This window comes from Cladophialophora bantiana (assembly GCF_000835475.1).
Source record: "Cladophialophora bantiana CBS 173.52 unplaced genomic scaffold supercont1.2, whole genome shotgun sequence".
NCBI lineage: Eukaryota > Fungi > Ascomycota > Eurotiomycetes > Chaetothyriales > Herpotrichiellaceae > Cladophialophora > Cladophialophora bantiana.
Window position 1 is genome coordinate 1,340,653 of NW_015971576.1, and position 15,523 is coordinate 1,356,175.

At 51.4% G+C, this 15,523-nt stretch overlaps 5 protein-coding genes across 5 annotated transcripts; 2 read left to right on the plus strand and 3 right to left on the minus strand.

The window, feature by feature from the left end:
- Nucleotides 1-473: 473 nt before the first annotated feature.
- Nucleotides 474-3,152, minus strand: Z519_01490 (cell division control protein 48; the record flags this gene model as incomplete). The annotated part of the gene is made up of 5 exons (XM_016759247.1): nucleotides 474-2,552; nucleotides 2,606-2,855; nucleotides 2,909-2,964; nucleotides 3,025-3,052; nucleotides 3,106-3,152. The coding sequence occupies 5 exons, from the start codon at nucleotides 3,150-3,152 to the stop codon at nucleotides 474-476; spliced, it is 2,460 nt and encodes an 819-aa protein (XP_016624575.1).
- A 1,099-nt stretch (nucleotides 3,153-4,251) lies between these two features.
- On the plus strand, nucleotides 4,252-4,839 carry Z519_01491 (uncharacterized protein; the record flags this gene model as incomplete). The annotated part of the gene is made up of 1 exon (XM_016759248.1): nucleotides 4,252-4,839. One exon carries the CDS (start codon nucleotides 4,252-4,254, stop codon nucleotides 4,837-4,839), a length of 588 nt encoding a protein of 195 aa, XP_016624576.1.
- A 331-nt stretch (nucleotides 4,840-5,170) lies between these two features.
- Nucleotides 5,171-6,965, minus strand: Z519_01492 (uncharacterized protein; the record flags this gene model as incomplete). The annotated part of the gene is made up of 3 exons (XM_016759249.1): nucleotides 5,171-6,417; nucleotides 6,471-6,632; nucleotides 6,698-6,965. 3 exons carry the CDS (start codon nucleotides 6,963-6,965, stop codon nucleotides 5,171-5,173), a joined length of 1,677 nt encoding a protein of 558 aa, XP_016624577.1.
- Nucleotides 6,966-7,625: 660 nt separating this feature from the next.
- On the minus strand, nucleotides 7,626-10,370 carry Z519_01493 (uncharacterized protein; the record flags this gene model as incomplete). Its single annotated transcript, XM_016759250.1, has 2 exons — nucleotides 7,626-10,154; nucleotides 10,206-10,370. The coding sequence occupies 2 exons, from the start codon at nucleotides 10,368-10,370 to the stop codon at nucleotides 7,626-7,628; spliced, it is 2,694 nt and encodes an 897-aa protein (XP_016624578.1).
- Nucleotides 10,371-10,992: 622 nt separating this feature from the next.
- Z519_01494 (uncharacterized protein) lies at nucleotides 10,993-14,352 on the plus strand (the record flags this gene model as incomplete). The annotated part of the gene is made up of 1 exon (XM_016759251.1): nucleotides 10,993-14,352. One exon carries the CDS (start codon nucleotides 10,993-10,995, stop codon nucleotides 14,350-14,352), a length of 3,360 nt encoding a protein of 1,119 aa, XP_016624579.1.
- Between the last annotated feature and the right edge of the window lie 1,171 nt (nucleotides 14,353-15,523).

Here is a 15,523-nt window from a genome sequence, read left to right on the forward strand (position 1 = left end):
GAGGTGGCGGCAAAAGGGCGGGAAATTAAACATGCTGGAGCAGGAGAAATCAGAAGGGAGCGCAGGGAGCGGCAGCCGCCGGAAGCCTTTGATCCTCCTCGAGTTTACATCATCATGCACAAGGCTGCACAAGGCTGCATTAAAGCACTGCACCCATGAGGAAGCTTGCAGAGGGATACGGGAATTCTCAGTCAACCATTCTATTATTTGCCTGCAATCTCATCTGTCTAGGTTGAAGGTACAATACAAATTTGCCAGGCCATTTGATGAATTTGATGGACATTCCTCAAAGCACGGCCATCAAGAGCACCAGTCCGGCATCCATGTCCGTCCATGCATAAACGGTGAACTACATCTGGGTGTGATTCTCGACGCCTTTCACTTTATTTGCGCCCTGATGTCTGTGCAGAATAGTGCTCTCCAACGAACCAGCTAGTTCAGTATCAATGAGCTCCGTCGGAATTTCCACTACCTTAGTCGTACAAGCTGTCGTCATTACCAGCATCACCGAAGCCAGTACCATTTGCGGCATCAGCCTCTTGACCAGCAGAAGGGAATTTGAAGAACGCACTGCCGCCGCTCTGTTTCATGGCTTGAGCAAAGGCCTCGTAGCGGCGAATCTCCACATCGCTGACCGACCGCCGTGCGGCTTGCATGGCCTCTTCAAAGTGTCGTCGAGTCAACTCGGGAACGGGATCTTCCATATCGTCGGCGTCCATAGCGTCTTCACCAGCAGCTTCGCGTTCCTTCTGTCTCTCGATATCCGCGGCGATCGACTCCTTGATGGCAAGCTTGACGGCGCGTTGCGTGACGAACCCCAAGTCAGCACCGGAGAAACCATGCGTTTTGCTGGCAATGTATTTGAGATCGACATCTGCTGCGACAGGGGTTTTGCGTAATTGCGCCTTGAGGATCGATTCACGCGATGTCTCGTCAGGAAGAGGGACGTAGACCAAAGTGTCAAGACGTCCAGGTCGGCAAAGAGCATTGTCGAGCTGCTCAGGTCGGTTGGTCGCACCAATAACGAACACGTTCTTCTTTGAGGTCATGCCGTCCATCTCGGTAAGCAGTTGGTTGACAACCCGGTCAGATGCACCACCAGCATCACCAACAGAACCACCACGAGATTTGGCGATGGAATCAAGTTCGTCGAGGAAGACAACGCAAGGTGCTGCGGCACGTGCCTTGTCGAAAATGTCTCGGATGTTGCTTTCGGACTCACCGAACCACATACTCAGCAGCTCAGGACCCTTGACGGAGATGAAATTTGCCGCACATTCATTGGCCACAGCTTTGGCAAGCATAGTCTTACCAGTACCGGGAGGGCCATAGAACAAAACTCCTCGAGATGGTGAAAGGCCGAATTTGAGGAATTTCTCGGGATGGTCGACAGGGTATTGCACGGATTCGATAAGTTCACGCTTGACATTTTCGAGACCGCCAATGTCGTCCCAGCGAACATTGGGGACTTCGACCACGGCCACCTCGCGAAGAGCAGAGGGATTGGAGACACCAAGAGCGTACCGGAAGTTATCCATGGTCACGCCGAGAGAGTCCAACACCTCGGCATCGATAGTGTCCTCGTCCAGGTCGATGAGGTCCATCTTCTCGCGAATCTGCTGCATGGCGGCCTCAGAGCAGAGCGACGCTATATCAGAACCGACATAACCGTGAGTCTCGGCGGCGATCGACTCCAGATCGACATCCTCAGCCAATTTCATGTTCTTGGTGTGAATTTGAAGAATCTCCAGACGGCCAGTCGGGTCGGGAATGCCGATGTCGACTTCTCGATCGAAACGACCGAAACGTCGAAGGGCAGGATCAATCGAGTTAGGTCGGTTAGTGGCGGCCATGACAACGACATTGGACCGGGCTTTCATGCCATCCATAAGCGTTAGTAGTTGAGAGACAACACGTCGCTCGACCTCGCCGTTGGTCTTCTCTCGCTTCGGGGCAATAGAATCGATTTCGTCAATGAAAATAATGGCGGGAGAGTTCTTCTCGGCTTCCTCGAAAGCCTTTCGGAGGTTGGATTCTGATTCACCGGCCATCTTGGACATGATTTCGGGACCGTTGATAAGGAAGAAGAAAGCTCCGGTTTCGTTGGCAACAGCTCGAGCCATCAGTGTCTTACCAGTACCGGGAGGTCCGAACATGAGGATACCCCGGGGAGGTTTGATGCCGATTGACTTGAACAGCTGTGGATGCCGCAGTGGCAATTCAACCAACTCGCGGATCTGAGCCATCTGCTTTCTGCAACCACCAATATCGTCGTAACCGACCTCATTAAGGTTTCCTTCCTCATCCTCACGCTGGATGGGATCTCCTTCACAGTGAATGACGGTGTCTTGTGCCACAATACCGTATTCCGGGGGGTCTACTTCGACCACTTTGAACTCGACTTGTCTCATACTGGCTCGGACCGTAAAGAGGTCTCCTTGTCGCACGGGCCGATAGGCTTCGCGAAAGTAGGGTGCGAGGAAAACGTCGAAGAGAGAACCGGTCAAGCCCTCGACGGTGTCTGCGATGGGAAGAACAGCAATGCGCTTTGCCTACGGAGAGAGTCAGGAATGTGCTGGAAACCATGAATCGAGACAGCACTTACATATTTGATGTCAGGGCAAGGGTGAACAGTGATGATATCGCCGTGCTTGACTCTGAGATTGTGGCGAACCACTCTGTTGATGCGAGCACTCCCATCATCAAGATCGTCATCGGCCAGAACGATCAGGACGGTGTCCTTGCGTTTCTTTCCTCTCACCAGGACAGTGTCGCCCCTAAACAGCTGTAGAGTTTCCATCGTGTTATTTGAAAGAGCAATGATGGAGTTGTCATCGTTGGTGGCATCGGTCACACTGCGTCATTTGTCAGCCTTTGTTTCCATGAAATCCCAAATTGTCCAACTTACATCAACGAGTTTGGCTTCTTCTTCTTTTTCAGGATGGCAGTCGCTGTGTCGAGCTCCTGGAGGAGAGTGTCAGTCTTGAAGTCGTCACCAGGCAGGTTCCCGGATGGAATCCATACCTCTTTCTTCTCTGCGCCAGACGCATCACTGCAGCTGTAGTTAGCAGCGGCTTTCATGAATGTCATGGGTGTAACACATACTGTAGGTTGACCTTCTTGTGGTGGGGATGATCAGGTTCTGCAGACATCTTGAAGTCTTCAGGAGATCGAATAGGGTCCGAGAAGTAGAGTTAGAGGTTTGTTGATGTGGGTTCTAGAGACCAGAGGCAACAGCGCTGGTCGTCGCAACAATAGTTTAGGGACGATGGAAAATAAGATGAGTAGATGTCAAGAAACTCCTTATAAGAAGAGACTTGAGAAGCAGAAAGAAGGGATGGCAACAAAAAGGTGAGAGCGAGCAAAGCGGGTTGTTGGAAGTGAGGAGTGAACCTCTTGAGGACTTGAAGCGCAGGAGAAAGGCCCGTCTTGGCGGGTTTAAATGACGGTCATTCACGTCCTGACAAACATACGTTGCCTTTGGCAGCCTACGAAAGAGAAGATGGTCGAACTTTCTCATACAGCCCAACACGATTGCCTTGCCACGACGGCTCTACTGGTACCGGTACTTGTACAGGTAACAGGTCCTTGGTACAGTAACAAGCACATAGCTATGCTCGGGCGCCTGCTGGCAGCACGGTAAGAGAAGCCACGTTTCATTTTGGACCTGGCTTCACTTTCGTTTCGTCTGCCTACCCTCCTTCAGCGTCGACCTCGGAGTGTGGCAAGGCTGAACCCTAGCCTTGCCGCAGGAACACAATGCTGTATTCAAATTCGCCGCCCATGACGAATAATGGGAAAAATCCATTCATGATGATCAATCGATAGACTTGCACTAGCATGCGTGTCGACCATAGGTTCGGGGCAATCCCCGCCCTGATTCGTAGCCATACCATATTCCGGCTCCGCCAACCCTTTCATTTTGTCCCTCCGATTATTGAAAAGCGCGGAGCGGAAAGATTCTCAGAACCAAGCAGGCCTCTCGTCTCTAATCTACAGCCTCCCTCCAGAGCGCTATAAGCCGGCACCAATCCCTCCTTTCTATTAGCGCTGCTGGACAGCCCGCTGAAGGACTCTTCTGCCAACAACAGCAACTGGCTGCTTTCATAATACTTGCCGGGATTTCAAGTTTCTCCATCTCGAATAATAAAATCAAAGCCACACCCCCACCAAAGCCGCATTCAGAGCCTCAAATCACATCGGCGCACTCTAGTACCTCAATCTTCTCTCTTTGACATAGCAGAAAGGAAAATGTCGACCTCTGGGCCTTCAGCTGAAACGGCGACCACAATCCCCGTGCCTCCTTCCCTCACCAGCTCCACCTCCTCCTTACCACCCGCGACCTCCCAAGCCCTCATTCAGCACCTACGCCAAACCGGCGCAATCCCCGATCTCAGCTCCCTTCTCGCAGACAGTCTTGCCCGGACTGGCTGGACAGATCGCGTCCGCGCCCTCGCGCTCGAGTTACTCAGGAATGGCACGTGCGATACTTTCCCGGAGTTGATGACAGAAGTCATGCGACGGGCCAAGATGCCCAAGGATAGCAAGAACCCAACCGTGGAGAAGGAGAGTAAAGATGTGAAGACGAATGGTACGAGCACGCCTACGACCACTACAACAACGACAGGGCCTGGACCAGGAGGCGCGGCTACAGCGGCAACATTGAATGGAGGCGGCGTGAACAGCAACAATGCCATTGCGCTTTCAAAAGAATGGTCCGGTGGGCCTGATGGATTACCAGACGTAAGGATTCCGGAAGTCACCGTTGAGCTAGGAGTGGAATTCTTGAAAGAGAAGATCAAGGACGTTGTCGAGCCCGTCGAGGATGATAGCGACTAGTAAAGACCCCTATGTGGCGGTTGAGCTACGGGTTGGGATAGGAGGCCTAGAGGCTTCCGTGTATAATATGGCATAGCCAGCTGCGTTTTATGGATTCGAGTGGAGGGCTCGGTGCAGGACAATCGGAACTAGACGGATTACGAATAGGGTTGGGAAACTTCGCTCTACCAAGTACATCGGGTCGGTGGCGGTTTTGATATGGTTGGTGTCCATGTGCTTGTCGAGGATCATACCATAAACGAAACCGAGCACCGCCTCTTCGGCTCTCAAATCAATATCGCTTTTGAGGCCCTCGCTAATACCACGTATCTAAACAAAAGACGCAACATGTTCATAATACACCACCCGGCAACGTCTGCGCTGTTGGTATTGTCCTCACGCTCGCTCCACCGCCAGGAGCAACTCCTGTTGCAGCAGTCCCTCCACCGCCGCCGCCCAGTCCTCCCAGAGGCGGCTTCATCCCTACCCCAGCCGTCGATGGCATGTCCCCAACGATTACATTTCCTAACTTTCTCAACATAAACATAGGCTTTTTCCCTTCTCTATCCAAATCTTTGAATAATGCGAGGGGCTTCTCTTCCAGTCCCACGCACCTCTCCTGGTCGCCATACACAATATATAATGCATATTGTCGCCAATCGGCCTGAATATTGTATTTCCTGAGTGCAGCTGGGAGCACTTTATAGCATGGATCTTCCAGTCCGACACGGAAAGATTTGAAAATTTCCACAGATGGGGCATCGCCTCCTCCACTACTGTCTTTGTTGCTATGTGGATTGTGGCCCACACCAGCGCTTGAGGGGAGCTGGGGCGGAACAGAGGCGGATAGTTCCCTCGAGGGTATAAGTGTGGAGGCATTAGAGATGGTACTATTTGTAGGGTTGAGTTTTCCAGAGGCCGACTTTGCGGAAGTGGGAGGGTCGCGGTCGCGTTCGATGGTGACTTGCCGGTCGTCTGCACCATCATAGCGCGGGATGCCAGTAGTGGCAGTTCCTCCTTCACGTTGATAAGAGCGGGGTGCTAGTGGTTGGTGTTGGTAGGGGAGGGGTGAGGTCGGAGACGGGACTCCTGGAGAAGGATGTGGATATTGTGGTAATGCGCCGCCCGACATTTGTGCCGTGAGCGAGTTAGAGGCTAGACTTGCTGCGGCGGAGGGATCTAGCGAGCTGTTTTCGGCGGCGAACGTCCTGCCTTCATGGATCGTGCTGGGTATGTGTGTTGGAGAATTGTTCTTGGGCGTTGAGCTGAGACCCAGCTTCTTTGAGAATGTGCGTGTGAGGCTGCTCTTTTCGGGGACTGGCTGGGTTGCCACGGGAGGTAAGACGGTATCTTGCTGATACACCTCGGGACCAATGGTCGCGCCTTGATAAGGGGCATAAGGAAGAGGTTCTGATCGTTCTTTGGCCATCTTGAAAACCGGCAGTAATTCCTGGCGCAGTTTACGGTAGTCATCTGCCAGTCTGGTTAACTGCGCCTCCGCCTGAGCAATTCGCTCGTCCCGTAGTCTGAGGATTGATCTAGCAAGTCGATCGATGTCTTCTTTGGTTGCCATTTCATGCTGAGGGTTTTGCTCGGCCGCTAGGAAGAGAATCAGCCTCATACCAGCAGACAAAGCGGAACCAATAGCTTACTTGGAGGAACATAGTCATCTGGTTCAATGGGAATGTCCTGGTTGACTTTCATATCATAGACATTTTTGAGGATTGTAAGTCGGTGTCCCACGCTTGCGATTCCCATCTCTTTCAGCTCATCATGTTTAAGTGCAACAAGCGCTTCTCCTTCGATGCCATGTTCTGCGAGAAGTCAGTCCTGCGCGCACTTCTTCGCCATCGCCATTCCCATCTCTGAAGCTGCTTACCGACAAATGCATGGCAGTACTGTCTCAGATTCAAACTCGACACAAATTGAGCGCATTCTTCTGATGTCCATTCTGTTATTATGGTCCTGGGCAGGCTTGGGTCTTCCCCCGAGTTGTCAAACGTCGTGGGAGTGTGTTCGTTGGAGGCTGGCTCAGAAGAGGTCTCCGAATCGGTGTGTAGCTGGGTAGGCGACGTCATGACGCTTCTCTCATACTCATCGTCGGCGTCAGAATCAGCATGGTATGTGGTTCCGCTAGGGAAGGCCATGGTGCTTGCGTCAAAATCCGATTGACATCCGGCGCTTGGGTCAGGTCCAAGTTTCAGTCCTCACGCCCCAGCCGCATGAAGGCTCGGGGGCAGGATAGAGACTCGGCAGTCGTTTCGACGGGGGACGTAGGCAGTTGGCAACGACAATATTTGATTGTGGCTTCAAAGTCGGCGGTCTTTTGGTTGTTGAATGCTTCCGTCGAGTCAATTCGAAGGGGGGCTGGCCGTAGTAGGTTCGTGGTGAAAGGCTCTGTCAGGGGCTTTGTCTTGATCGTCGAACGTCCAGTCAACGGGCCAGGGAGACTCAGTCGCGCTCTATGCAAGAAAGAGGAGTCTCAGCGAGACTAAAAAGCGTTCAAGTCCAACAAGGCTGGTTGAAGGGAAGTTCAAGGTGGGCATGGGATCGCAGCATGCGTACGAGCCATGTCCGGGGCTGCGACGGGGGCCGAACGAGGCTAGCCCTGTTCTGCCCCGTCAATAGTCAATAGCCAATAGCACAACGAATCCGCTGCATACGCTTTCTTCCCATTTTTGGCCATGTGATATCTCGCTTCAGCCCAGTCCAGCCTGAATTGGTGAGAAGGTTTACTCGGTACAATTTAATATGATTACGAGCATTTAGGGAGTCGGATCCGCTCTTCGTTTGCAAAGCTATCAACATCACAAAACTAGTCGCTCAAATGCGTACTGGCCTTTGTTTCTCCTCTCCAGCATCCTCTTCTGTCGGATAGTCCGATGTTGTAACTGACCCCCACCCCTTCTGATCTTTACAGGATTGACCACATTCTCAACCTTCAAGCTCAGAGGAAGACCTGGGCCAAGCTGCAGGTCGTCCTCACCCTTGACTGTCTCCGAGTACAGTGTGACTATGGCCCCAGGACGCTGGTTAGAGTCCGCTAATCCAGTTCCATAAATGGGAAGACGGGCTCCTGCAGCCTGTTGCTTCCGCAGAGATTCCTGATATCTCAAGGTCTCGCGGAGAATCCCCTGCAACTCTGCAACATCTTCGAGGCTCTGCTTAGTATGCGTGATTTCAGTCACCAGTTCAGGCACAATGTTTCCCAAAAAATCCTCGTGATCCAGCGCCCCAAAAAAGCCAAGAGGGCCGATGGCGTCGACGCATCCTGACAGTATTTTGATGCTCGCAGCGAGCTTGACAGTCGGCGAGGACTCACTATCCGCGGGTAGGTTTTGGAATGACCGAGTGTGACCGCCTTGAAATAATTGCTGCCGTAAGAACTGAATGAGAGCAAGTGCTTCTGTCTGAGAGAGCAAAGCTTTCAAGTTAACAGAGATGACTGAAGTTGCAGCAGCGCCGAATCTGTCCAGCGCCTCGACTAGCGCTCTCTGCAGTTGGGGAGGCAGCCATGGCGTGTTTGTTGCTGATGCCGACAATGTCTGCACTTGCGTGCCGGTGGAATTCAAGGGAACGTCGACATCCATTGGATCTGTTCGTCGGTCTGCTTCGGCGCCAGCTGCCCCAGATGACGTAGATAGAGCTTGCCGAACGAGAAGCTGCACTACGGCTGCTTTTTCTTCCACATATGGACTGAACCCGTTTTCGAGACACTCTACCAGTAACCTATAAGAAGGGTCGGCGCCGAGCAGAGCTCGTACAACTGCGCGTATACCACCAATTGTTACCTCGGCCCCGGGCAACGAACTCGAGATTGCTTTCTGCAAGCTTCGAGGTGAGAGCAATCCCACTCGACACAGCCAGAGAATGAGTTTAAATGATGGAATCCGGATCTCCAATTGCTTGTCCGCAACGGTGGCGTCATTGCCTTGGACACTGTGACTCGGAGCTGTTTGAAAGATCTTTGACAGAAGATAGTTGGTCTTAAAGTCGGGGATTGCTATGAGATCCAGAGGCAAATCATCGTGCGTCTCTCGAAGAACGGAAGAATGCATCGTAGCCCGCCGGATGTCGTTGACAAAGGCGTTTTCAAAGCCCGAAACATCACCAGCCTCGGCTAACTGGTCGAGACGTTGTCTCACAGACTGCCAATCCGCGCTGGATTCTGGAATTATGGTTGCGGTGCCAATCGCCGACGGCAGCTGTTTGTCGAGAGATTCAATCGCCACGTCATGGCTCCTGATTCCACGTCCGATATTTTCAAGGATTTTGGTTCCAGTCTCAAGTAACTGTCTCGATGCATCTCCAGAGATATCTATTGCGAGCAGTTGATGACGCCGTCTTCCAATGACACGCGCAGACTGAGGGAAATAAGCGAAAAACTCAACAGGGCCGCTCCGGTCTTGCACAGCCATTCTCATGCGTTTCCGCTTCAGATTGTCCTTGTTCGCATCGATTCGAGCCTGCACACTCTGGAATTTGAGGTCATAGAGCTGGAATGACTCTTGAAATGAGCAGATGGCAAACGCTGGTGAAATGGCCATGATTTCGTAAGAGCAATTCAGCCCAGTGTGTAGTGTCGAAGACAAGAAAGGTGCCACACCGGTCAAGTCATACGAGTACAAAGTTGGTCCAGTGCGGAGGAACAGATTCGAAGCCCTGAAGTTAAATGCGTATGATCTGTCTTTCGGCGAAAGTGGCTTTGGTTTGTTTCCTCCTGGGGCAAGTTCATGATCAAACAATGGGTAAATCGATAGCCTCTCGGTCGCAGCGTTCCGATCAATTGTGCCTACTGACCAGACACCATAGAACACGCCGTTAGGGTTTGCGTGGTGCTCACTTTTACAATATGCAACTGCCAAGTAGCAACTCTCGGGTGTACCCTCACTGACCAGATCCGATCTTTCCTTTAAAACTGTTTTCTGTGCTTCCGAGGTTGTGAGATGTTGGATGGCCAATATTTTGATATTTGGGAAGCGTTGAGAACAAAGACATCCTTCAGATAACGTGGCGTTCAAGTTTTCGGAGCAAATTAAGAAACTGCCATTTTGCTGGATTACTAGAAGTTCTTTTGCTATGCCTTTCAATACCACTTCAAGCAGTATAACGGGGCTTTCTTGTTCTTGCAATGCTGCGCTTGCAAAGGAGGCAGGGCGGAATGTATCGTCTCCTGAAGTTTGGAAAGATTCAATCCGTAACGCCTCTCGCTTTATGGCGCAGTATGTCGTTCGCTGAGTCTGCCCTCCTGATCTTTCGCGAATTGAGCAAGGGGGTCCGAGAAAACGGGCGGAAGGAGGCACTGGGTAAGAGGCAAGAATGGTTCCATTTTGAATCTAGAATCTTGTCAGCGTCTTGTTCTATGTAGGGAGATGGTGTGTTAGTACCTCATACAGTCCAAGGGAGTTACCGTCCACGGCCAGACAAATTTCTTTTCTCCGCCTCTTCAGCCCGCTGCGCACCGAATATACTGTGCCGAAGCGAGTAGTAGCATCTGGTCTGGCAGGACGAGGCAATCTTGACAGGACATGGGGAGTTAAAATCTCCATCATGGAGGCATGAGGCTTTGCAGCACTGCAAGACGGTATGCGCACTGCAGACAAAAAAGATTTGAGAAACTCCACAAAAAGTTTGCGGAGGCCGCGATGGTCCTCGTCGAGAACCGAGGGCCGCTTGTCGCTTGGGTCGCTAGGCGCTCCAGGCGCTTCCTTGAACAAGGCAAGAAGGGCAAATAGCGCCCCTTTGTCGGCTTAGCGGTAGATCTCCCGCCTACTCAAGCCTATCAGCGACGGATTCGCCATGGGTAGATGTAGCCAGTAGAGCCTCCCTGGCCCACGGATCCGTACCTCCGATTCCCTGGGCAATGGGCATGGCAATCGCGTCACCGACGCGCTTCCTCTAATTCAGCTACACCACAACCACGCGCATCTCAATTCACCATCAGCACTGACATCCTCTCACGGGGGGACCTCGACAAGCACTCACCTGCACCCTCAACGTCATAGTTAATCAATTGATACGCTCCATACAAGGAATATGAGCAGAATTCAGACACCATGACGCCACCAGTTACTGGAGAGTGACTGGCAGGGCAATGGCGACGCTGCTGGACTATGGCGCTCCTCCAAAACACAAATCCCATATGCATCCGTTCTTCAGCAAAGGTGCACAATCATGTCTCCTCAGAGCCTTTCCAATTTGCTGACACTGGTCACAGCGGTTGTAGCAAATGACACCTCGTCCGATCGACCACCTCCGAGGATATTCGGATTAGACGGCACAGTTGAAGACAAGTCTGCGAAACATTACGAAGGGCCTGGGTCCATGGCTGGCCATGTGTCATACATGGAGGCGTCTGAGGCCACCACCCCAAGGTCGTGGAGTGTCGATGATGGTGATGACCTTGAATACGAAAACACCAGAATAAAGAGGCGAAGAGTCTCTGTCAGCCCAGAGCATCCATCCTCTGAGACAGAGACAACGAGGGCTACAAGTACACATCAGATGGCTTTGCATGACAAGCTTCGGGAAGCAGCAAAGACATATGTGGAGGTTGAGCCACCCTTGGGATGTGCTGAGAACCAGACAACAGCAGGTCAACCTCTCTTAAGTGACAAAGAGAGTGTGATGCACTCGCCTCTGCCAATAATGTCAAAAGAAAGTTCCTCTAAATCGACAAGGACAATCCCTTATGTTCAGTCTTCTCCTGATGCTTCGTCACTTCCAATTGACATCGACCTTACAGGATCTCCTGTTCATCAATCTCCACCAACCAATAGTACTATGGATGATCATTCGTCCAAGCAAAGCAAGCTTCTTGCTACTCCCAGGAAGAAGATATTGCGAAGTGATCATGGAAAGCTCACCTTCTCACCGAAAAGATCGAACTCTCCAAAGCGCTCGTCACGAACCGTTGAAACCGACACGGGTGGGGAGAGTAGTGATGCGAAAAAGACTACAAATAGAGGTAAGAAACTGGAAATGAAGAATGGGAAGTTTGTCTCCTCCTTGCGCGTTACGTTGTCATATACCGCGCCAGACTCTGGACCCAAGATCAACGATATCTTGTCCGGCAAATCCGGAAAGGGCAGCAGTGAAGCAGGGGCAGCTCAAGCAAAGGTCTCATGGACCAATCCGGGAACGGGCAAAGCGACACATCCGTTCTTCTTAGGGAGATTGTCAAGCAATATTCAAAAGCAACCTGACCTGAAAAGTGAAACGTCCTCCACTGCAGCGGCCTCCGAGGATGAGACTAGCTCAAGGTCCAAGCCACTAAAACCCTGGAAAGACATTATCTTCGAACCTAGAAAGTCATTCCAGAACAAAACTGCTCCCTCGCTACCCCTGATATGGCCTCCAACTGAGATTCAACATGTACAACCGACTCAGGTCCCAAATGGTGCAGTCACAGTTCGGACACTCCCTTTGTCACGCCCCAAATCCAAACAGCATGCCTTGCGCATCAACGCGGATGAAGACGTTTTATGGAACTTTTCTCAAGATCTGAAGCACAAAGTTGACGAGCCCTGCATTCACATTCCTGGACGAAGGGTTATGAGTGGCAAAGAGCTGGTGAGAATGATTGAATCTATGTATGGTATGGACAATCAGTCCAGTTGCCAACCAGCTTCAATCTCAAATCTAAAAGCAGTCATCGAATCGAGACCGAGTTCTTTTGATAAAGGCATGGCAGCTGGACCTCAGTTATGGTGTCACGAGTATGCACCAAGATGCTGGCAGGAGGTCTTGGAACCACAGAGTAAATTCCTGCACGACTGGCTGGGCAACTTGAAGGTACATCAAGTGCAGACTGGCAAATTACAACTGAAAACGAAGCCCTCGACTCCAAAAAGGCGACGGAAGAGGAAATCGGAGATGAACGATTTCATTGCATATTCGGACGACGATGATGCCCGTTCGACCAGCAGTGGAAAGAATGCCATTCTACTCACAGGCCCTCCAGGCTCGGGGAAGACTGCTTCCGTCTTTGCTGTTGCTCAACAGTTAGGGTTCGAGGTGTTCGAGATCCATCCAGGTATGCGACGAAGTGCAAAGGATATCCAGGACAAGGTGGGCGACATGACACAGAACCATCTAGTTCAACACGCCGACTCATCGAGCCGAAGATCAAGTGTCTCGATCGAGGACAGAGATACAGCTTCTCCGACTGCTGAGCCTTTGCCAGAGACCAACAACCCTATCACAAGTCTCATGGCTGTAGGCATGGGTGGCAAGCAGGCTAAAATCGCCGACATGAAAGACGTCAAAGAGCCCAAGATCAAATCGCAGAAGCAATCTCTCGTCTTGTTTGAAGAAGTTGATATCCTGTTCGAGGAAGACAAAGGTTTCTGGAGTGGCGTCCAAGCACTTATTCGGACATCGAAGCGACCCGTCATCCTCACTTGTAATAGTGTCGACTCCATCCCGATGGATGAACTGGACCTCTTCGCTGTCCTGCAGTACGGCCGTGCCCAGCCAGGGTTAGCTGCACAGCTATTAGGTTCCATTTGTGCCGCTGAAGGACATCTTCTGCGTCAGGAAGCCTTGCAGAATCTCTATCTCACCAAAGGCCAAGATTTACGTGCGTCGGTCATGGAGCTCAATCTCTGGTGTCAGATGACAGTTGGATCCCAGCAGGGAGGTCTGGATTGGATGCTCCCATATAACGACAAGTACAAGCTCAACGCAGATGGCTCGGTGACCCGAATTGTCAGCCAAGACACCTTCATCAATGGTCTTGATTTGTTACCAACGGATTTTGACGATACAGAAGGTCTGGTCCAATTCACTCAGGACCGCTTGAGCATTCCGCCGTTGGACTGGGTTAAAGACAATATGTGCACAGGTCGCACTGAGCCGAATCTTGTCTTAACACTGAACGACATGCTCATTCTTTCTGAGGCAAAAAGCGCAATGGATCTGGTAGATGACAAAACAGCACCTATACTAGCAAGCGCGATAAAGAAAATGTCCAATCCCGCTCCTAATTTCGCAAGCGCCTACCCATCCCGAAGAGATGAAGTCGTTGGCCTGTGCCTCGACCAGCTGAATGAATCACGGCTCGTCCAATCCACAATATGCGAAGCATTCGAACCTCTCCTCGAAGAATCCCGTCTCGGCCTCCCCAGTGCCCCAGGCCGTAAAGCACCCTCCCTGGATAATCACTCCGCCATCTCACTTGTGACGGAAGTCGCTCCCTATATCCGCTACATCGTGTCACACGATCAACGACTTGAACAGGTTCGGAATGAATTACATGGAATGAGTCAGCATGGAACAAAGAGACAGCGGCGTACTAGGGCAGCAAGGGCAGCGTTGGAAGGTGGGAACAAGAGTACAGTAAGAAGAGACAGGTGGTTTCCTGAAGAGTTGGATTGGCATGCAGTGATGAGGACGGGGAACGAGTGGCCTCAAGCCAAACATGCGGACACGTGGGATGGTTCCGCGGCGTCAACACCTTCCTCGTCGACAAGAATGGAAGTGGAAGCCGCAGAGCCTGCAGTGCAGAAGCCCTGCAACTCACCAGTGCGGTAGGCAAGGACGGGCGGACATTGAAGCCAAGAGAATACAATTTGGGCACTTGAAAACGTGAAGCCTGATGTGCGTTGAAATCAAGGCAGCTGGATTTGGGTGAGGGTTTTTCACAAAGCAAAGGGATGGATGATATGAGGCTCGGCCAGATATACCACATCAGCATCAGCAGGGGAATACAATACGTTACACTACATTGCATGGAATGACGATATTCTAGCATGCGACGGACGAGGAAGGAAAATGAAAAGGGCTCATAAACCGCGTTGTCGACTGTGCAGACTTTCGTTCCTACCGTGGCGCTTCCCTCTAACTTAGTACCTTCCACCCCTTTTGCGACCCAGCCTCAGCCTCGTCTGCTACATATGCAGGTTAGGCCCAAGCCGAGTCGAAAAGAACTGGCACCCTCCTTTGGGAAGCCTTCGCTGTTATAACAGAGGTTCTCTTCGTTGGTAACAAATATTCATTAATCCATTTGCCTTGGAAAGAGAGGTCCTCTATCCTCTGCCTACACGCTCGGCTATGCTCGACGTGGCCAGCACTTCGTCGCTATTGAGCCTGCTTGGTCACATTGGATGCGGCGCGTGTTTTGGGCTACCTAGACTGAGCCACTCAGTTTTCAATTCTGCTGGGGCCACCGGCTGTAAGTACAAGAACTTCATTGCTGGGCCCTCCCCAAACAACCAGGCGCCTTTGCACCGACAGAACATAGATATTAGGACTTCGTAGGGTTTGATCATTTGTAGCTATTTCATTACTGCACGCTCTGTGGTGTGTCATTCACTCGGGACTGGGTCCAAGGCATGGAAAGTAGGGCATCACTCATTCTCGGGAAAAGATCACCCCATGACTGGGGCCGGATTCGTGCGATGCAGTTCACCAAACAGTAACGAATCGAATGAACCCAAGCAACGGATCGGTATGCTAATATTGATGCATTGTGAAATTGACCTCTCAAGTAACTACATGCATGGCTATCATATGCAAGCTTTGGGGACGTAGACCACTCAGCTCTCTTTCCACACCTGGTATTCTGACATATTGCCTGAACCATATTTTCTTCCATCGATACACAAAGGTCAATGCTTTGCTGTACATGAGTGGTGAATGCCGTCTCTGTTCATGTTCCTTATATGTGGTTGTGACAAAATGCATGCTCCAGGGATGATTGTGC